At 45.3% G+C, this 22,547-nt stretch overlaps 1 protein-coding gene across 1 annotated transcript in view; it reads left to right on the forward strand.

The window, feature by feature from the left end:
• The first annotated feature begins 390 nt into the window (after positions 1-390).
• The window catches only part of CDK19 (cyclin dependent kinase 19), a 529,893-nt gene continuing 507,736 nt past the window's right edge, over positions 391-22,547 (forward strand). The window contains exon 1 of the mRNA XM_029595265.1: positions 391-1,018. Coding sequence (XP_029451125.1) covers positions 891-1,018 — 128 coding nt within the window. The 5' untranslated portion in view covers positions 391-890. The remainder of the gene's footprint in view (positions 1,019-22,547) is intronic.

Consider the following 22,547-nt stretch of genomic DNA (forward strand, 5'->3'; position numbering starts at 1 on the left):
TGAATATCCTACAAAATGGCACAAAAATTATATTAGCTGGATAATCCAGTGCAACACACAGTACTGGTTCTACTTTAGCTCGAAGCCTGAAGGAGCAGAAGGAAACTGCTGGGTGAAAATAAAAATTAAAGCCCTGTACATTCAACAATGTCCCAGCTTGTGGTGTTATATATTGTGTTCAGGTAAGGGGTACACTTTTTCACTTGACCATAGGAGCGATGTAGCTTGGCTATGGCTCCGTCACCGGGATCTGTGAAGACAACAAGGTAAGTAATAAAGGACACTTTTGGGCCACTCTTACACGTAACTTGTTCTGACTGCGATGCTTCAGTATATGATGAGTGTTTTGGGGGGCTTACTGGCCAAATACACGTGAGAATAAAACTTGAGCAGGCTAAGCTCCTGGGCCGGACATCCTTCTCTGACAGTACGACAGCCAATCACAGGCCGCCGAGAGGCAGCGGAGGCGTGGCTCTCGGATACCCGGACTCAAGAGATAAACAAGGGCAGCTGCTCCTGCTCTACTTACTGCACAACCAAAGCTAAGCTTCCCACGGTGTCGCCGCGGCCCGGCGACCCCGCAGCCCCAGACCGCCCCCGAGCCATAAAGCGCCTTCACGCGCTCTGCACGGAACCGCGGAAATTTTTAAGCCCCATCTCGGGCGGCGCTGCGCGCAGGCGCGGCGGCCGCGGAGCCGCTCGGGAGCTGTAGTTGGTGGGGACGGCCAGCGGCTGGGCGCCGCGCCTGGCCCGGACTCGCGTTCCCAGGAAGCTGCACGGCGAGGCGGCGACTAGCGGCAGTACGGACCAAAACATCCGAAACAGAAGGCAATGCCGGGGGAGCGGGGCAGCCGACCCGCCGCCCCCTGAAGCGCCCGGCCGGCGGCGGCATGGATTACGACTTCAAGGCGAAGCTGGCGGCGGAGCGCGAGCGCGTGGAGGACCTCTTCGAGTACGAAGGCTGCAAAGTGGGCAGAGGGACGTACGGGCACGTTTACAAAGCCCGGCGCAAGGATGGGTAAGGCTGGGCTGGGTCCCGCCGAGCCGCCGGTGAGGAGGAGGAGGAGGGGCTCTGCGGGCCTGAACTTCGGAGCAGACCGGAAAGTTGTGGCTTTTTGTGTGTAAAACATCGTTCGGAGGGGGAAGCGCCTTCCCTCGCACGCTGCGTTTCCCATCCACAGTTCCCAGTCACCTTGAATGTGGAAAGGAAAACATGTTTAAGTTCTTCTGAAAGAATTAATTGTCTTGGTCCATTCTTTCCTATGTCGGCATTCTCCTATTTTTTGTAATAGGAGACCTGTCAATCAGACAGGGCCAAGCACTTCATCAGTATCACCTGCATGGACTGGTACTGGGAGTCCCGAGCAACTTTTCGGGCAGGCTGGATGGACCATTTGGGTCTTTATCTACTCTAAAGCCTCTTAGCCTAGTAACAGCGAAGCGGGAATCATGGAGCCTGCTTTCAGAAAAAATTTAGCCTGATAAGTCTGGTTTATCCGGCTAAGTTTTTTGCCAGATAACTCAGGGGGTGGGGAATGGGCGGATTGGGGAGGAGCCGAGTTAGCTGGATAATTATCCAGTATCCAGCTAACGGGCTGATACAGTAAAACCCGCGGGAGAGTGCCCAGGCCACTCTCCTCAGCACGCGATCAAGTATTTAAATGAGGGCCTACGGTAAAAGGAGGCGCTAGGGACACTAGTGCGTCCCTAGCGCCTCCTTTATGACAGAAGCGGCGGCTGTCAGAAGGTTTGACAGCCAATGCTCAATTTTTCCGGCGTCGGTTCTCGAGTCCGCTGACAGCCACGGGTTTGGAAAATGGACGCCGGCATAATTGAGCATCTGTCTTCCTACCTGCGGGCACTTTTTACAATTTTTTTTTATTTTTGGAGCCTCCGACTTAATATCACTATGATATTAAGTCGGAGGGTGTACAGAAAAGCAGTTTTTTCTGCTTTTCTGTACACTTCCCCGGTGCCGGCTGAAGTTAGCGCCTGCTTTTGGGCAGGCGTTAATTTTTGAAAGTAAAATGTGCGGCTTCGCTGCACATTTTGCTTTCTGTATCGCATGGGAATGTCTAATAGGCCCATCAACATGCATTTGCATGTTGCGGGCGCTATTACTTTCGGTGGGGGGTGTTGGCTGCGCACTTTACTGTATCGGCCCGTAAGTCTGGTCGGGCCAAAGGGCTTCCTAAAGTTAGGTGGATACACTTATTCTGCTGACTTTAAGATAGCTGGGCATGTTTGCTGCAGCTCAATATCTCCGATAAGTGTATCCGGCTAATTTGTTGAGCTGCACAGCGGCTGAATATGGACACCATCTTCTTTCTCCCTCCTTCCCCTTCCCCTCAGAACTGTGAACCCCTCCCCACTAACTTTTCAAGCATTCATCCAGTACCATTCACATTTGTGCCATGCATAGCAGAGTGCCCAGTGACTTCTGCCTCGCCCCTCTCACTTGCCATTGACACTGGGAATCATCTTTTTCTTTGCTTTAGAGAAACAGACCGGTTCAGTGAAATCTCAGGGAGGGCACAGTACCTGTGGTCGATAGTCATAACATTTAGCTAGCTGAAATTGGGTTTTTGTTCAGTAAATCTACCTGGTTAAAAATATGGCTTCTAACTGGCAAAACATATGTGGTTAAAACGGCAAGCCTCTCAGATGTAATGGTTGGAATTCCTGCAGCAGACTCTTGAATTTAGTTGGTTAATGCGATATTCCATCCTAACTGCCAAATTTACCTGCTGAAAATTTGAGCCAGATATTCAGCCACACAATTAGCCAGGTGTTTCTGAATATCCATTCTACCTGGTTATATTGCCCACTGCTGGTTTTTGAAAATCAACTTGCGCCTCATTTAGAATTTTGGAATAAGCTCTGCCATTGGTTGGTTAGAGTCCTGGTAAGAGAAGGAAACATAGCATCATGACAGGTTCTCCTGTCTCCTTGCTAGTTTATGGGTTAAAGCAGAAGTGCTAATACAATATATTTTAAGCAACTCCGATCCTGGAGTGCGACCGACAGACCTGGTTTTCCAGACATCCACAATGAATATGCATGAGATATATTTGCATACAGTGGAGGCAGTGCATGTTAATTTATCTCAAGCATATTCATTGTGAATATCCTGAAAACCAGGCCTGTTTGTAGCACTCAAGGACCAGAGTTGCCTACTTCTGTTCTAGATATGTTCGGCAGCCAAGGCAAATTAAATCATAAAGTATCCTGTTTTGTATCGCTTCCAGAGATGTGGGGTGGGAAATGTTCCCAGGCTTTTTTTCTCCATGGAAAAATGTCCTTTTCTAAAAATTCATTGTTCATAACCTTTATCAGTAACAATGAAATGAATGCCAGCGCAGTGTTAGGAAACCTCGGCAATTTCAAGCTTTGAATTTGTTTCAGTATTACATTTATATCACATTGTGCGTGGGTTTTTTTTTTTTTTTTGTTTTCTCTTTAATCAGATGTTTCATTTCAACTACTTGGCTACGTGAAAAACTTTGCAAAACAGTATGAGAAATTAATATGGTAGTTTTTGTTTTTATTAACTGACAAATCAGATCAATTTAGGAGATAAGAAAAATGTGCATAGTAACATTTTCAGAGAAAAATTTTATATGCAGATTTTATGCAAGTAAAGGAACATGTGCCTGGAAATTAAACATTTTTCAGAAAATTTGCATCTTTGATCACTTGGCTGGAGATGAGTGTTTAGTGTGGGTTTTTTTTTTTTTTTTAAGCTTGTCCTGTTTGGCCATCCTCAGCATTGTGGATCAGAATAAACCTTGCAGCCCTGTAAAGGCATCACACTGGAACGTATATTCATAGCCGAACAGTGAAGGAGATTAAAAATGAGCGATGGCCATAATATTAGATGCGTACTTTATATTCAGAAAAATTGTAAAAATGGATGAAAAGGAGAGCAAGGAATAAGACTGGAAAAGATAACAATAAGAGAAAGAAGTAACAGGCAAGATGCTATTACCTAGTACAGGTGCACAGTCTGGGTAGACTCCCCCACCCCCCAATGTGATGTTTAGGATATCCACAGTGAATAGTGAATACGCATGAGGTGTAGGCACTATAAGTACCCGTAGACATCCTGAAAAGCAGACTGGTTAGGGCATTCTCAAGGAACTGATGTTGATGGACAAGTAGAGAGAGGTGTGCATCTCAGTGGTGGGAAGGTCAGAGTTGAAGCTGAGTGACGAGATGAGACCACCTAGGAAGAACTTATGCAGTGAAAGGAGGGGGCTTCTTAGAACTGAGACCTGGAGGACTCCCAGGTGACAGACACAGGTCGAGCAGATAGATTAGATGAAAGGTGTTCTCATAGAGCTAAACATAACCCAAAGCGCTTGGCAGCCACATTACTTAAGAGGCGCAGGCCTGAAGTAGAAAGCTTGGCTACCATAATTTATTCCCTGGCAGCTTCTAGAAGAGTGTTAAAAGACCACATTATTGTCATTCAGGGAGAGAAAGTGGCTCGCTGACCTTGGGCCTCTGGGGCTGCAGAAAGGTTAACTTTCCTGAGTCAGAAGTTTCTCTTTGTAAGACATCTTGTGGCCAGTTGTCCATGAGTGTGTTCCCCTACCAGCTCTGTGCTTTTCTTATTTTGCTGCCAAAATATTTAGCTTCCTAAAGTCAGAAGAGTCCATTGTTTGTTTTTTGTGCTTTTATATAGTGGACAGTGGAGGACAGTTAATTGGGTTGTTTTTTTTTTTTTTACACTTAGAAATATATTTAATTATATTTGGCTTTCGACTCTTCCTCTGGCTTAGGTTTTTATCTTTGTCCCACTTGCCGACCTTTTGCGTCTGTGACTTTTTTATTCTGTTTTCTGTCACTGGGTCTCTTCTGCCACTTTTATTCCCCATCCAGTCACATTCTATCTTTGCTCCTCTCACATTTTGCTCTCCTTGCAATGCACCAGTCTTACTCTTTCTTCCTTATGGTCCATGTTAGTTTCTCTGTCTGTCCTTGAACTGGTGGTGATACGTTGATCTCTTTCCTCTGAATGGGGTCCATGTCTCTCCTGCTGACTTTCCTCTCACAGACGGTGACATGGGGTCCATGAGTCTCGCTGTCTCTCCTTCGTTGACTGATAGTGTCCATGCCTGTCTGTCCCTCTCAGCTGGCAATAGTCTGGCATCCATATCACTTCAGCTGTCTTTTTTTTCTTTTGACTAAAAGCACATTGATTCAGTGTTGACCCAGGTTTCTTTTCTCTTATGGATCTGACATGGATTGCAGTTGCTGTCTAATTTTCAGTGGGTCAGTTACAACAGTGGTCCCCAATCCTGTCCTGGGGGCCCACCAGCCAGTTGGGTTTTCGGGATATCCACAATGAATATGCATGAGAGAAAATTTGCATGATATGGAGGCAGTGCATGCAAATTTTCTTTCATGCATATTCATTGTGGATATCCTGAAAATCCAACTGACTGGTGGGCCCCCAGGACAGGGTTGGGGACCATAGAGTTACAAAATAGTCCAGGCTGGTCCTTTTTATTGGATTGACTATGCAATGTGTACTGTGCCAGCAAAGCCCACTCTCCTGAGACAGAAGGATGATGTGTGTGCCAGTATAGTGTTTCTGTCTTTTTGGGTGAAGTCAGAATGGGTCTGTGCTATTATAACCCTATTTTTTTTTTCACTTGCTTGCTTAGCTGTCCTGCTTGAGTTTGGACTAGCAGTGGGATGTAGGGTCTGCTTCATTTAAAGCAGGAGGAAGTTGGCCCAGCATCTGTGCACCTTCTTTCTTCTCCTTTCAGTAGTCTGTTTTTCAGAGGCAACCAGAAGAGAAGCTCATGGCATCTCGGGAGTATATATGTAGTGCTCTCTGGAGCCAGGTGCTGTATGGAAAAGTTATTGAACAAAACTGAAAGCAAATAGTGAATCAGCTTTGTGAAATGAAGTGTTAAAAACTGGCTTGTTCACATGCCAAAATAATCTGCCAGTTAATTGCTACAGTATAGTCATCTCTAGCACTGGATGCTGCCAGCTGGAGAAGGACAGAATGCCCACTACTTTGATACCTTTTAAAAATGGGGGGTGAATACAAAAGTCCCGAAAACCTCAGGGAATTATCTGGCATTGCCATGAGCTAATTTGATAGACCCCTAATTATGGAGAGGTGAAAAAAAAACTATTGGCTTACATGGTGATGTAAAGCAGCACCTGCGTGTTATTGTAAAGAGTATACTTGGCAAACACATGGGCCTGAATGAGAGTGGTGGTGGTTTTGGTTCTCCTGTACCAGACTGGGAATCATTTGACAAGCTAAGAGCCCGTGGGATTCATTGTTATCCCCTCAGATCGAAGATGAGCGCTAAAGCACACCTAAGCCTGCCATTGGAAAGCTTTTCTCTTGTGCGCTTTCGGGTTCATTTGCAGCCACACATACAGGTATGAAAAGGAGTCAAGGGAAGCAAATAAAAAGGGACCAAGAGCAGACATGTCCAGGGAAAAACCAGACAAGAAGTAGGGTAAAGTGTGACTGGCAAACGTCTTCCTCTCAAATTCTGGGAGGAACTGAACTGAAGCTTCTCCTTGGGACAAATCCATTCAAAAAAAGTCATCTACTCTTATGTTTGAGCCGAAGAAAAGGGACTTGTTTTAACGTGTAACATGTCCATCGTCTTTCCTTATTAATGTTCAAGGGGTGGTTTACGGTCTATAATACACAGCTAAACAGAATCCAAACAAGCCAGATACATTATTCTCCAGTCAACTAGATGTAGTCCTTCTAGCCTTCTCCGTCTTTTCATCAGATTCAGAAATTGAGCCCATCTAGCCACAAAGGTATCACATTTCCCTGCTAGGGAGCTGCTGTATTTTCTCCATTCTTGATTGAGTTGGAAAGTCAAGGGTTTTGCAGTTTTTGGCCCTGTACAAACGTAGCTAATAAAGCTTGCAATAAGTCCCCTGTGCTTCCCCAAGGTCCCTTCCTCATCCTCTGTGCAGGGAGATTACAGGACCACAACAGATTCAATCAATCCCCCCATTTTGAATTAAGATTATATTTAGTATTGGGTAATGAAGGATCCCAAGTGAGGAAATTCTGGTTACTGATAACACTTGGGTTACATAATGAATTGTTACATTTAGCAGATGCTGTTCGTTTGGTGGACACTGTGGGATGGAGTAAATACTGGGGTACCAATTATACTGTTTTTTCTCTTTTTTGACATCTACATCGGTTTTTAAAAATGTACTGTGCATCGTGATTGGCATGCTAGTTAATGACCTTTCAAAAGAATTGGAGGGCCCTTTAATGTTAGCAGTTCTAGAAACCCTATTGAAAAAACTGGAATAGATCTAGTGGATTTCTGAGTAAAACAAAGAAACATGATGGCAGAAAAAGGTCATAATGGTCTATCTCATCTTCATGTCCACAACTACTACTTCACCTTTACAATGCGTATCACTCCCTCAGAGATCCTCTGTTTCTCATGCTTTCTTGAATTCAGATACTCTCCTTGTTGCCATCACTCCACTGGGAGGCCATTCTATGCATCCACCACCCTCTCTGTAAAAAAAAATAAATTTTCCTAAGATTACTACTGAGTCTATCCCCTTTCACCCCTCATCCGATAACCCGAGGTCACTTTTCTTTGAAAGAAGCTTGTCACCTATGCATGGAAACCTTAAAAGTGTTTAAATATCTCTATCATATATCCACTAGTCCACCTTTCCTCTATGGCAGTGTTACTCAACCCAGTCATCGGGTCACACCTAGCTAGTCAGGTTTTCCACAATGAATATGAATGAGAGAGATTTTCATGTACTTGTCTCCACTGTATGAAATCTAATTCGTTCATATTCTTTGTGGATATCCTGAAAATCTGACTGGTTAGTTGTGTCCCAAGCACCAGGTTGAGAACCCCTGCTCTAGGGTATACATATTTAGATTAAGTCTGTTCCCATATGCTTTATAAGGAAGATTTTTGACTATTTAGTAGCAGCCTTCTACACTGACACAATCCAGTTTTTCCTTTGAAGGTGTGGTCTCCAGAACTGGACTCAGTATTCCAAATGATGTCCCACCAAGGACCTTTATATAGGGGTAATAGCACCTCCTTTTTTTTTTTTTTTTTCTTGCTGACCATTCTTTCTGTATGCATGTAAGCATCTTTCTGGTTTTTGCTGTTGCCTTATCTATCTGCTTGGCCACGTTGTGATCATCAGATATGATTACTCCAAATCCTGTTCTTATTTCTTGCATAGAAGAATTTCATACCTATACTCCTACTTTCTTCCTTGGGTTTTTACAGCCCAAATACATGACTGCATTTTTTATCATTAAATCTCAGCTGTCAGACTGTAGACCAGGGCTGGCCAACTCCAGTCTTCAAGAGCCACAAATAAGCCAGGTTTTCAGGATATCCACAATGAATATGCAAATGCATGCAAATCTGTCTCATGCATATTCATTGTCAGTATCCTGAGAACCTTGCCTGTTTGTGGCTCTCGAGGACCAGAGTTGACAACCTCTGCAGCAGAACAATTAAACATGCATTTCCTAGCTTAAGGCCAGATGGACTCAGGGCCAATGGCTTATATGCTCCCTGCCAGCAGATGGAGACGGAGTCAGATTTCAAAGCTGATGTTACCCTAGATACACCTGCAGTGTCCTCAGCCCTTCAGTATCTCTCAGTTTCCTAGCAGATGTTGATGTGCTTTCCCTATGGGGATCGCTGTACCCGTTAGAAGAAATTCTACTTTTAAATTGGAGAAAGATTGAGCCCCGCTCTCCTGCGGTGATACCTAAAGATCCTTCCCCAGTTGAGAATCCTGAGGTGATTTCAGAGATCCTTCAGAGGTGTGCCTTGGTCCAGTAGCCAGTTCCTGGAATGGACTTTGCTGCTTAAGCAGCTGAAAGGCAGCGGGTGCAGGAAGTGGAGCGCAGCGGTGATGGCCAAAGCCCTCTCCCCCTGCAGTCGGAGACTGTCTCTTCTACTCTGCTAGTAAGCACTGAGCCCAGGTAAGTTAAAAAAAAAAAATCCTCCTGATTCAGAGACGGAGGGGTTTCGTTAAGACTTCCTCCGGTCTCCTTGCTCAGTGCACCGTACCGACGTTCCCAATCCCATTGGGGTAAGGGGAAATGGGTTCCAAGTGGGTGAGTAGCCGCCTCCGCCTCCCCACCCCGGTGGGCTAGGCCCCGCTTTAGTTCAGTAGGCACTATCTTGCACGCATTTTTGTGTCTTGTATTGCCCGCCATAGAGCGTCTGTATGCGCGTTGCATGCCGGCACTGCACACATTGCACGCGTGCTTGTACAACTCCCTAGGCACAGAGTTTAGGTAAAGCCAGGTGCATGGACTGTGCATGTGCCTCGCCGCGACCCGCGTAGGCGCCTGAAATCTGTGCACACACTATTTTTAAGCGTGAGCAGGCTGAACATGCAGTTATCATCCCTAATGGCTCCAGCAGCAAAGAAACAAAAGCGCCATTCTCTCTGCATTGCTTGTCATTTTAGGGAACAGCTCCCCTATGAGGAAAGACTAAAGAGGTTAGGACTTTTCATCTTGGGGAAGAGACGGCTGAGGGGGGATATGATAGAGGTGTTTAAAATCATGAGAGGTCTAGAATGGTTAGATGTGAATCGGTTTTTTACTCTTTTGGATAATAAAAAGACTAGGGGGCACTCCATGACGTTAGCATGTGGCACATTTAAAACTAATTGGAGAAAGTTCTTTTTCACTCCATGCACAATTAAACTCTGGAATTTGTTGCCAGAAGATGTGGTTAGTGCAGTTAGTATAGCTGTGTTTAAAAAAGGATTGGATAAGTTCTTGGAGGAGAAGTCCATTACCTGCTATTAATTGTTGACTTAGATAATAACCACCGCTATTACTAGCAACGGTAACATGGAATAGACTTAGTTTTTGGGTACTTGCCAGGTTCTTATGGCCTGGATTGGCCATTGTTGGAAACAGGATGCTGGGCTTGATGGACCCTTGGTCTGACCCAGTATGGCATGTTCTTTTGACCTGGATTCTTACTTGTGTCAGCACTGTGAGGAGACCCAGGGAGAGTTGGCCTCCCCAGACTTTGCTAAGCCCGGCTCCTCCGATCAGAGGATGGGTCAGCCACAACCTTAACCAAAAGTACCCTGGTTCAGAGTAATTCTGGGACTGGGTCTTCCATGGGAGAGGGAAATTCAGCGGCACCTACCCCAGTACTTCCTGGCCTAAGCATGGACCTGGCTGCCTTCTCTTGGTTGGAATTTTTTCCAAGGCCTTCAAGCCTTCATACATGTGCAGTCTGCTTCACTTGCCCCTGTCCTAATGGAACCCCAGCCAATAAGGCCTCCCTCTCCCAGCCCTATCGGCAGACCTTGAGACAAGCCTCGCCTCACCAAGGGTATCCCTGGCCGGGAACCGGACAGCACAAATGAAGAAGGGGATCCAGATTCCTTGGAAGAGGGGGAAATCCCACCTGATTTAGAACCTACTGGACCATGTTACGTTTTTTCCACGGTTGATGAATTGCTGGCCCTGGTTTCCAGACCCTGAAGATGCTGGGAGTTCCTGGGGCGGACTCTGATGGAACCAAAGAAGAATCCCATTCTGGTTTCTCTACAAAAAGGCTCTTGCTATTTTCCAGTGCTGGAAGCCATCCAGGAATTGATTGACCTGGAATGGGATGCCCTTGAAGTGAGTTTTAAAGGAGGACTAGCATTAGAAGCTCTATATCTGCTGGATCCGGCACGAGAGAAAGTCTGTTTCCCTAAAGTGGATGCGCTGGTCTGCGCCATAAAGTGAACAACTATCCCAGTGGAAGGAGGAGCAGCCTTGAAGGATATGCATGATAGGCGGATGGAGTCCATCCTTAAACAGGCCTTTGACGCAATAGCAATGACCTTACAGATTGCTTCTTGTGCTCTGGTAGCTCATTCGTGCCTGCTCCTCTCTTGGGAGGTGGATGACTCAAGGGTGAATTCCAGAGACATTATGGAACCCGCCGCTGCCTCTTTAGCTGATGCGGGCTCTGACCTAGTCCATACCTCGGCCAGAGGAGTGGCCTCAAGGGTAGTGGTCAGAAGACAGCTATGGCTGCGGAATTGGTCAGCAGACACAACCTCGAAGGCAAACCTCACAAAGATGCCCTTTAAGGGATCACTCCTCTTTGGAAGTGAATTGGAAAAGATGGCCAGTAAATGGGGTGAATCTCCAGAGCCCCAGCTACCATAAGATAAGAGAAAGTAGTTACAGCGCCTCTTGCCCATGAGGGGTTGATCCAGGGGCTCCCAACACTTTTGGCCCTACAGAAACTTGACATTTGGAGTTGACAACCCAAGAGAAGGATGGGTTCAGGTTCGTCCCGAACTCCCCAGTGAAGTTTACCGACCACCTTTGGAACGAGGAAATAGGGGATCGACTGTCCCTCTTCTACCAGCGGTGGGTCGAGATCACTTTGGACAAATGGGTACTGGTGGTCATATGAAAAGGATATGCGCTGGAATTTCACAGCACTCCTCGGAACATGTTCATGATATCTCCTCGCCTCTGCCAGCACAAGGAGCAGGCAGTGGAATCTACCTTGGTAAGGCTCCTCAGGATGAGGGCTATAATTCCAGTACCTGCGCCACAGGAAAATACAGGGGTTATTCCATCTATTTCATCGTATCCAAGAAGGAGGGTTCCTTTCGCCCCATCCTGGACCGCAAGTGTGTCAACAGACATGAGTAATTCATTTCCGTATAGAAACTCTATGCTCTATGATAATGGCCATACTTCTGGGAGAATTCTTAACCTCCCTGGACCCTTTCCGAGGCCTACCTTCATATTCCAATCTGGCAAGAACATCAATGTCTCCTACACTTTGCGCGGTACTGGGCCACCATTATCGGTTCTAGGCACTGCCCTTTGGTCTGGCCACTGCCCCAGAACATTTTCCAAGATTATGTTAGTCATAGTGGCTGCACTGAGAAAAGAAGGAATCCTGGTGCACCCGTACTTGGATGATTGGTTGATCCGGGCAAACTCCGTGGAAGATAGTCTCTGGGTGATCGCCATGGTGACCTCCCTGCTTCAGGAACTCTGTTGGGTCATACACATGAACAAAAGCAGTCTCAAACCCTCCCAGTCCTTGGAGTATCTGGGAGTCCAGTTCGAAACCATGTGGATAAGGAAGTTGATGTCCCCAGTGCATCGTTGACGAACACGATACACCCGACGGTATGGAGCTATCTTCAGGTCCTCAGTTTAATGGTAGTGCCGTGGATGAGGGCACACATGCGACCACTTCAGCGTTCCCTGCTTTCATATTGGGACCCACTGTCTCGAGACTATTCGATTCGCCTCCACTTACTGATGTGGTGGCCGCAGGAAGCTCATCTGTCTAGGATGTAACCCTGTCCCTGCCAAACTGGCTGGTCCTCACAAAGGCGCGAGCCTCTGGGGCTTGGGAGCTCACTGTCAGGAACTGACAGCCCAGAGGCATTGGACCAAGGAAGAGCCTACAATTCGGCCACGTACTTCAGGGTCAAGCGGTCCACGTAATGTCGCATAATACAACAGTAGCCTACAACAACTGTCGGAGGGAACCAAGAGCCAGCAAGTGTCACAGGAGATAGATCCCCTTATGGAATGGGCGGAAATACATCTACAGCTGATCTCTGCTTCCCACATCATAGGAAAAGACCATGTCAGAGTAGACTTTCTAAGCAGGGTGAGTCTGGATCTAGGAGAGTGGGTGTTGTCAGCCAAAGCCTTTCAGCTGGTGGTAGATCAATGGGGTCTCCTGTCTATTGACTTGCTGGCTGCATCTCACATTGCAAAGGTTCTCTGATTCTTTAGTCGCAGAAGAGATCAGTGGTCCCTGAGGATAGACAATCGATTCGGACCTGGCCGGAAGACGACTTGCTATATGCCCAGCAGGGGTCACAAAGGGAAGGCAGTGTCATTCACAGAATTGAGTGCCACAGGGGATTAGTCCTACTAGTAGCTCCAGATCGACCTGGTTGTCCATTGTATGGGGACATGCGGAGACTCCTGGTGGAGACTGCCCCCCCCCCCCCCCATGCCTCCCGTTGCACAGGGACCTGCTTCAGTAGGGACAGGTCCTTCATGAGGATCGGAATAGATTCTGTCTTACGGTTTGGCCCTTGAGAGGGCTTGCCTTTTGAAGCATGGATATTTGGTGGCAGTAATTGCCAACTTACTCTGTGTGTGTAAGTTTCTATGTCCTTAGAGTATGTGCGGGTCTGGAGAGTATTTGAGGCCTGGTGTGAGGAACACTGTGTTGCCCTCAGACGGTCAAAATCCCACTAATTCCTGGAATTTTTACAGAACGTCTTGAATAAAGGGTTGACCCTTAACTCCTTGAAGGCCCAGGTCGCGGCTCTCTCCTGTTTCAGGGACAAGGTGAATGGCACCTGCCTGTTGGCTTATCTGGACATGGCCCGTTTTCTGAAAAGGGTAAAGCACCTCCGGCCACCCCTAAGGTGGCTGGTTCCCTTGTGGAATCTTAATCTAGTATTGGAGTGGGGTTTTTTTTTTTTTTACTTTCTCTTTAAATTCTTAAAGCTATTTTTGGCTAATGTAATAAAATAATTAAAAAAAAAAAAACCCTGCTGAAAGGGGAATACTGGTTATTCAGTAACCAGAAGACCGTGACAAGGTTTTGAGAAGTTCCTGGAGGAAAAGTCCATTAACAATTAATTATTAAGGTAGAGTTGCAGAAATCCGCTGCTTATTCTTGGGATAAGCAGCTTGGAATCTATCAACCCCTTGAGATCCTGCCAGGTACTTGTGACCTAGTTTGGCCACTGTTGGAAACAGGATATTGGGCTTGATGGATTCTTGGTCTGTCCCAGTATAGCAAGCCTTATGTTCTTAAAAGCATTCTGGACAGATGCCTGGTTTGTTTTGGTTAAGTTTCTGTCAGGGACATTCCTGTCATGGCGGCTGCTAGCAGGCTTCTTGGTTTGCATGGTTGGTCAGCTGTTTCACAATTTCTAAGATCATGTTAACAAGAGCTTCCTCTTAAGGGCAGCTTTTGGTTCAGGGAGGAGCCTCAGTAATGGCAAGGTTTGCTGAGAAAGTCAAAGGCAACCCTCACTCTGGCAGGACAGTGCAAAAGGCCAAATCACATTTTCTTCCCTTAAGGGTCTGCCTTTATTGGGCATAGGTCTTGAGAGGATGGTGATGGCAAATAAGAAAATGCTGGTAGTCGGCGACCCAGACCTTTTGAACAGTATCAAGTCTGGGCTTTGAGGTCTACCTTGATAGTTTTTTCTAAGAAAAAGAGGTCTTTTTGGTCATTCTGAATCTAAGCTGGATCAATACATAGAAATGACGGCAGAAGAAGACCAAATGGCCCATCCAGTCTGCCCAGCAAGCTTCACACTTTTTTTCTTCTCATTCTTATCTGTTTCTCTTGGCTCTTAGTAACCTTTTGGTTCTATTTCCCTCCACCCACACCATTATGCAGAGAGCAGTATTGGAACTGCATCTAAGCAAAATATCTAGCTTAATTAGTTTAGGGGTAGCAACTGCCGCAACAAGCAAGCCCACACCCATGCTTATTTGTTTACCCAGACTATGTAATTCAGTTCTTGTTGGTTGTTCTCTGTATATAGATCCACTTTTCTTCATTCCCCCTGCCGTTGAAGCAGAGAGCTATCCTGGATATGCATTGAAAGTGAACTATCGGTCTTCCTCTCCTGCCGTTGAAGCAGAGAGCTATGCTGGATATGCATTGAAAGTGAAGTATCTGTCTTTCTCCCCTGCCGTTGAAGCAGAGAGCTATGCTGGATATGCATTGAAAGTGAAGTATCTGTCTTTCTCCCCTGCCGTTGAAAGCAGAGGAGCTATGCTGGATATAGTATCAGACTTATTTGGTTGGGGTAGTAACCGCCGTAACAAGCAAGCTACTCCCTGCTTTTTTGTGAATGCAAATGCTTTTTTCCACATTTCCTCTTGCCGTTGAAGCTTAGAGCAATGTTTGAGTCACATTAACCGTGTGTATGTTTATTGAATAAGGTTATTATCTCCAGGTAGTAGCCATCATACCTGCGAGCCACCCACTCTTCATTCACGTCCTCTAGACTTTATGGATCCACAGTGTTTATCCCACGCCCCTTTGAAGTCCTTCACAGTTCTGGTCTTCACTTCCTCCGGCAGGGCATTCCAGACATCCACCACCCTCTCCGTGAAGAAATACTTCATGACATTGGTTCTGAGTCTTCCTCCCTGGAGCGTCAAATCATGACCTCTGGTTCTGTTGATTTTTTTTCCGATGGAAAAGGTTTGTGGTTTGTCTTTGGATCATTAAAACCTTTCAAGTATCTGAAAGTCTGTATCATATCACCTCTGCTCCTCCTTTTCCTCCAGGGTGTACATATTTAGATTCTTCAGTCTTTCCTCATAAGTCATTCGATGAAGACCCTCCACCTTTTTGGTCGCCCTTCTCTGGACCGCCTCCATCTTGTCAATGTCTCTTCGGAGATACGGTCTCCAGAACTGAACACAGTACTCCAGGTGAGGCCTCACCCAAGGACCTGTACAAGGGGATAATCACTTCCCTTTCCTTACTCGATATTCCTCTCTCTATGCAGCCCAGCATTCTTCTGGCTTTAGCTATCGCCTTGTCACATTGTTTCCCTGACTTCAGATCAGTAGACACTATCACCCAAGGTCTCTCTCTCGGGCTCCGTGCACATCAGCTTTTCTCCCCCCATCGAATACAGTTCATTCGGATTTCCACTCCCCATATGCATGACTCTGCACTTCTTGGCATTGAATCTCAACTGCCATATCTTCGACTACTCTTCCAGCTTCCTTAAATCCCGTCTCATTCTCTCCACTCCTTCCGGCGTGTCCACTCTGTTGCAGATCTTAGTGTCATCAGCAAAATAAATATTTCATTTCTACTACAAGTCCTACTCTTGGAGTTAGCAACTGCCTCATGAATCCTTCAAGGATAAGAATGATTGTTGTGGTAGTTCTGCGCTAGGCAAGGATTTTGGTTCATCCTTTTTATGGATGACTGATTAATAAAAGCAGTCATATCAGAAGTGGGCTAGCCACTGAGTGGTTCATTTGCTTGGTCTTTCTCCCGCAGTTGTCTGCACTGTCCCAGAATGTTTTTTCTGGGAGTAGAATTCAATATAGTGTTATGCCATGTATATTTCACAGAGAAAAGTAAGTGGAGGCTGAGTTGTAAAGTTCTCTGCATTTTTTGTTTTTTTGGCAAAGAATCTGTCAGTGTGGTTTAGTTTCTGTTTCTAGATTCTATGGCAGCAATATTGGGCCTGGTACCATTAGTGAGGATGCTCATATGGCCTGTTCAAGACAATAGTAAAGGAGCCTGTTCTTGAGGTGGAATCCCCAGTCGCAGAGCTGTTCTATAAGAATTCTGGTACTGGAATCAGTGCAGAAATTCCGAACTGGATCTAGAGATCCTGGTGATAGTATTGTCTGTTGCAGTCTAACACTCTGTTTGGGACAGCTGACTCGGTGGGTGATGGAGGTTCGAAGAGTTAGATCATCTTTTCAATCATTTGGGAACATCAGAACAACATAACGCAAGACTTGCCATACTGGGTCAGACCAAGGGTCCATCAAGCCCAGCATCCTGTTTCCAACAGTGGCCAATCCAGGCCATAAGAACCTGGCAAGTACCCAAAAACTAAGGAACTTGTCCAAACCATTTTTAAATGCAGCTAACGTAATAGATTTCACCACATCCTCTGGCAATGAATTCCAGAGCTTAATCATACATTGAGTAAAAAAACATTTTTCTTATTATTTTTAAATGTATTATCTAGTAACTTCACTGTGTCCCCTAGTCTTTGTAGTTTTTGAAAGAGCAAACAACTGATTGTTTACTTGTTCCATGCTACTGTATTATTTTATAAACCTCTATCATATCTCCCCTCAGCCATCTCTTCTCTAAGCTGAAGAGTCCTAACCTCTTTAGCCTTTCCTCATAGGGGAATCGTTCCATCCCCTTTTCATTTTGGTTGCCCTTCTCTGTACCTTTTCTAATTCTGCTATACCTGCTAAAGCTGGAGCGATTTTGATTTTCTCTCACACTCAGATTTTTTGGTAGATCTTTGTCTTGGCATATTGTTCAGAAGCATCAAGTATTTTAGTCCTCCACTGAGATGTCCCTTTCTGGGGCTTAAATTTGGGTTGTCCTTTTGGAAGATTTGTGATTTCAACCTGTTTAGTTTCATGCCCAAACAGGTAAAGGTACATTCCACAAGGGTTCAGGCTATTTCTTGGGCAGAACTGAGATTGGTAGGCGGGTTTTGGTCTTCCTGGCATTCCTTTGCTAAATATAAATGCTTAGATCTCCGTGTCTAGGAAGAAGTCTCCTTCACTTGAGAAGTGTTGGCAGCATCTCACGTTATTCAGGAGTAGCTTGGGTACATCCCAATTGTCTGGACTGGTCTGACTGGATGAAGACAAAAGTGAAATTACTTCTTACCTGATAGTTTCCTTTCCTTGAGTCCAGTCAGATCAGTTCAGAGCCCTTATTATGTTGCAAAACTGTCATTCTTCTTCAAGCACATACTGGAATAATGGTACAGGAATTCAATTTTCTGCATCTGTGCAGGTGAGTGAATTCACATTCGTTATGAAACTGTTTTGCTTCCTTGATCATTCTGGAAGTTTGCTGGGAATTGTTAATACTGGTTTTATTTGCATTGAACTTGTCCGCAGTTTGCTTGTTACAGACAATATTGACTGACTGAGGTCAACATGGATGCCTGCAAGGGGTGACATCAGCGAACCTGTTAATCTGTCTCCATTTACTGATATGTGAGCATAGTCTAATAGTCTGGACTGGTCTGACTGAACTCGAAGAAAGGAAATTATCAGGCAAGAAGTAACTTCACCTTACTTGGAGGTATGGTGTTTAGTATGGAAATGGTTTTCTTCATTTTTATCAGTTAGAACCCAGTCAGTTTTGTTAGGAGGTATTCTGTTTTCTCCCAGACCATTGAGTCTGTTATTTCTTCTGCCCATTTCAATGTATATCTGTGTCCATTGGCAGATGAGATGGAGAGTTTTGGTGCTGATTGCCATATATTTGGTGGTGATACTCATTTTGCATAAGGGTTGATGAGGAATTAACCATCACTAGACTAAAATTGAATCCCACAACAAAGAAACACCTATACCACTTAAGACTGCCTATTAATGCAAAGAGACAAAGCAAAAAAGACTGTCTCTACCCATAGCTCACAATTTCTGTTTTTTGTTCCTTGTTTGATATTTTGCCTGTTTTATGTTGTTTGTCTGTACTTTTGTATGTGAGATATGTCCTCATTTATTTATTTAAAGCTTTTCTAGACCGACATTCGTTGGGAACATCACATCGGTTTACAAGAAATGCAGCGAAGGTGCTTTACAATGAACTGGTAACAACAATAAATAACAAAGGGCAGGTAGTTTTAAGAAACGGGAAATTAAACTTGTGAAACTGAAACTAAAATAACAGGGTATGAGTACTAGAATAGCGGGGTATAAGAATGGGGAGAAATGGTACTACAAATGTTTACAGAGGTTAGTTGGGGAGGGTTTTGTTGTGGGTAAACCTAACTTAGTATAGAACAACTATCAAATAATTAACATTTTAGGATAAATGTATAGATGTATTTTCTCTCAATTAATATCTCTCCCACATTTCACATCTATGTTAACCGACAATATTTTTGTCATGTGTCCTTTTGTTCATTGAAACTGGATATTAATTTTAATTATTTTTTAGTTATATTTTCTGTTTGCTTTATTTTTGTTACTTCTGTTTTTATATTCTGTTTGTATTTGAATTTTATATTGGGGTAGATTTTCAAAGGAGTATACGCGCATACCCCCCGAAAACCTACCCCAAACCCCCCCTGCGTGCGCCGAGCCTATTTTGCATAGGCTCGGCGGCACATGCAAGCCCCGGGACGCGCGTGTCGGGGGCGGGCCGCGAGTGACGTGGCGTTTCGGGGGCGTGGCGTTTCGGGGGCGTGGCGCCGGCCCGGGGGCGTGGTCGAGGCCTCCGGACCAGCCCCCGGGTCGGGTGATGGCGCGCCAGCAGCCTGCTGGCGTGCGCAGATTTACGCCTGCTTTCCACAGGCGTAAATCTGCCAACAAAGGTAGGGGGAGGTTTTAGATAGGGCCGGGGGGTGGGTTAGGTGTAGGGGAAGGTGAGGGGAGGCGGAAGGAAAGTTCCCTCCGAAGCCGCTCCGATTTTGGAGCGGCCTCGCAGGGAACAGGCAGCACGCGCTGGGCTCGGCGCGCGCAGGTTGCACAAATGTGCACCCTCTTGCATGCGCCGACCCCAAATTATTTCATTATTGACGCTTAAATGTATTAGACTAAGGAATTTTACTTCCTGCTCATTCTGTTTCATTGTAAACCGGTTTGATATGCATTTTATGCAGGAAAATCGGTATAAAAAAACTTAAAATAAAATAAATAAATTTTTATAAGATACGCGCGGCTACGCGCGTATCTTATAAAATCCAGCGTACTTTTGTTCGCGCCTGGTGCACGAACAAAAGTACGCCCGTGCGTACATTTATAAAATCTACCCCATTATGTATGTGCCTGTATCTGAACCGTTTTGACCAATGTTATTTTATAAAAGCGGTATACAAACATTTTTAAATATTATATGCGAGAAAAAAAAATATGGATGAATTAATAAATATAGTGAAGATAGAAATTGTGAGCTAAGGATAGAGACTGTATTTTTTTTTTTTGCTTTGTCTCTTTGTAAAATTGAATCACACCAAATTGAAGATGTGATTATCTAATTTGGTGAGGTTACTGGTGATAAACCCCTTCAGGGAGTGAAGCTGAAACCAGCTCTCAGGTAATGTGTAGTCTAGGGCTTCTGTTGAACTCTTCACTATTTGATTTGATTTATATTTCAAAGCGGTTTGCATTCAGGTACTGCAGATATTTCCCTGTCCCCAGAAGGCTCATAATCTAAGTTTGTTCCTGAGGCAATAGAAGGTGAAATGATTTGCCAAGGTCACAAGGAGCAGCAGTGGGATTTGAGCTATGACTTCCCTGGTTCATAGCCTGCTAGGCGGCAACTCCACTCCTGGAGCAGGTTTCCTCAGTAGTTCGGTGTTGCTGTGGCAAATGTGAAAACTGCCTGCATTTGGTTATAGATAATTTGGCTACTATCATTCATCCTTCTATTACAGCATGAATAGGTTATTGTAATCTCTGTATCATGGTATAGAAAAACTCTTAAATCGAGAAATTGCTATAAGTGGATGATGATATTTTTTTCGCTCACATACCCATTGACCTCCCTGGCCGCGACGCGAGCACTATTGGAAGAGTATGGGCGCCTTTCAGGGTTTAAAGTCAACCCTGATAAATCGGAATTATTACCGGTTAATTTCTCCAAGGGATTAGAGCGGGAGGGAAAACGAGTATTTCCTTTTAAATGGACACATGGTCCCATTCACTACCTGGGGGTAAACTTGAGCCTGAACCTTGATGCGCTAGAGCAACAAAATTACCAACCTTTAGTGCGACGTCTCTTGGGCGATTTAGACAAATGGCAACGCTTGCAGCTTTCGTGGTTTGGGAGGATTAATGTTATCAAAATGAATGTCTTGCCCAGATTGGGGTACCTTTTTTCAGACTTTACCATGCTTACTTCCGACCCATGAGTTGAAACCGCAACAAAGAAAATTGCTTTTCTTTATTTGGGGTCAACAGCCACCTCTGGTTGCTCGGGCGGTGCTGTATCGGACTCGGCGAGAGGGCGGTGTGGGACTCCCTTCCCTTTTACACTACTACTGTGGCGTCCCAACTTAAGTATGTGATTGACTGCTATGATCTAGGCCTTGCTAAGCAGTGGGTCGAGATGGAGCAGGCCCTAGTGGGTGGCACTCCACTGTACACGTTGTTTTGGTCTGGAGCGATACCCCCAAGGGAGGTACGGGATTTCCCCCCACCACTGCACTGTACTTATACTATCTGGAAATGATGGCGGCCTGCGCTGGTGGGCGATAGGACATACTCTGACCTCTCGTCCATATGCTACCTATGGCCATCTGATAGTGGGATAATTTAGTCTTTCGCCACTGGGTACAATGCGGTCTCACTAATTTGGGACCGGTGTGGAACACAGGGATGCTCTCATTCTCGCAATTGCAACATGCTTATGCCCTCCCTAATACAGATTTTTTTTTTTTAAGCCTAAGCTCAGCTGCGACACTCTGTTTTTACAAGTGCGGTGGCCTCCGATCTCCACCAGAGCCCTTCGATTTTTGAAGCTTATTGCATTTTGGCTGGCAAATTGCAGAAAATAATTTCCAAAGTATATCTGTTGGTGGGAGAGGACTTTCACGCTGCCACTCATTTGGCCGCATGGGAGTCCGACCTGGGAGTCACCTGGGATAGGGGCCAATGGGAAGACTGTTTGTTTTCGGCATCTAGGACAGACCTCTATGTCGGTGGCTATGATGGAAAATTGATATAAACTCTTGTATCACTGGCACTATCCCCAGGCCCGATTGGCCCAGTGGTTTCCGGGGAGCTCGGCTATGTGTTGGCGACGATGCTCTCAGGAAGACTCCTTCCTTCATATGTGGTGGCAGTGCCCCCACATACAGGTTCTTTGGAAGGACTGTCAAACCTGGCTGGGCACTGTTTTGGGTGTCCAGCTTCCACTGTGGGTGGAGGTTTGGCTTCTAGGACACCCCTGGGCTTTGTTAACCTATGTGGTGACCTTGGCTAGACTGCTGGTGGCAGCTCGGTGGAAATCTCAAGAGGTACCCACACACACTCTTACTAACCAAATTACGACAGATATATTTGATGGAATATCTGACGGCAATCCGGAAGGATTCTGTCCCAAAGTTTTACCGGATTTGGACCTTGCTGAAACCATATATAACGTAACCAAGGGGGGAGGCTCACAAAGCTTTATGTTCTTTCTGCTATTGGGCATGGGCCCCCCCCTCTATGGCGGGGCTGCGCCTGATCGAGGTGACCTGGGGGTGGAGGGGGGGGGGTTTACATACCAAGGCCAGACAGTGCCCTGGGAGGTGGAATCGGACCATGTTATACTCCTGGTCAGTCACTGTCTTGTAGAAACTGTTCAAGATGTTATCCGACATTTGCTGTTATTCTGTTACTATAAATTTCATTGCCTGTTGCTCTGTAGCTGATATGTTTATATAAACCAATAAAATTATTAATAAAAAAAATTGAGAAATTAAAGATAATCTAGAACGTCGTAAGTAGAATACAAATGGGGAAGAAAACCAGTGATCATATAATTACACCAATTTTAAAGGAGTATCACTGACTTCCTGTCAAAAACAGAATCAAATTTGATTCTATCTCTGGTTTTTAAATGTGTAAATTTGGTAGGTTCATGGTTAACTTGTTACAGGTAATACTGGCTGGCTGAAGTCAGCACATATGCCTATAAGGGGTGACATCAGCAAACCTTTCTCCATGAAGTTCAAGCGGAAGAAAGGATTGCCAAAATGGTAAAGAGGTGACATTTTTCAGATATGTCAGAAAGAAGGGAGGGCAGAAGTGGTATAGTGAAATT

This window comes from Rhinatrema bivittatum, chromosome 3, assembly GCF_901001135.1.
Source record: "Rhinatrema bivittatum chromosome 3, aRhiBiv1.1, whole genome shotgun sequence".
Classification (NCBI taxonomy): Eukaryota; Metazoa; Chordata; class Amphibia; order Gymnophiona; family Rhinatrematidae; genus Rhinatrema; species Rhinatrema bivittatum.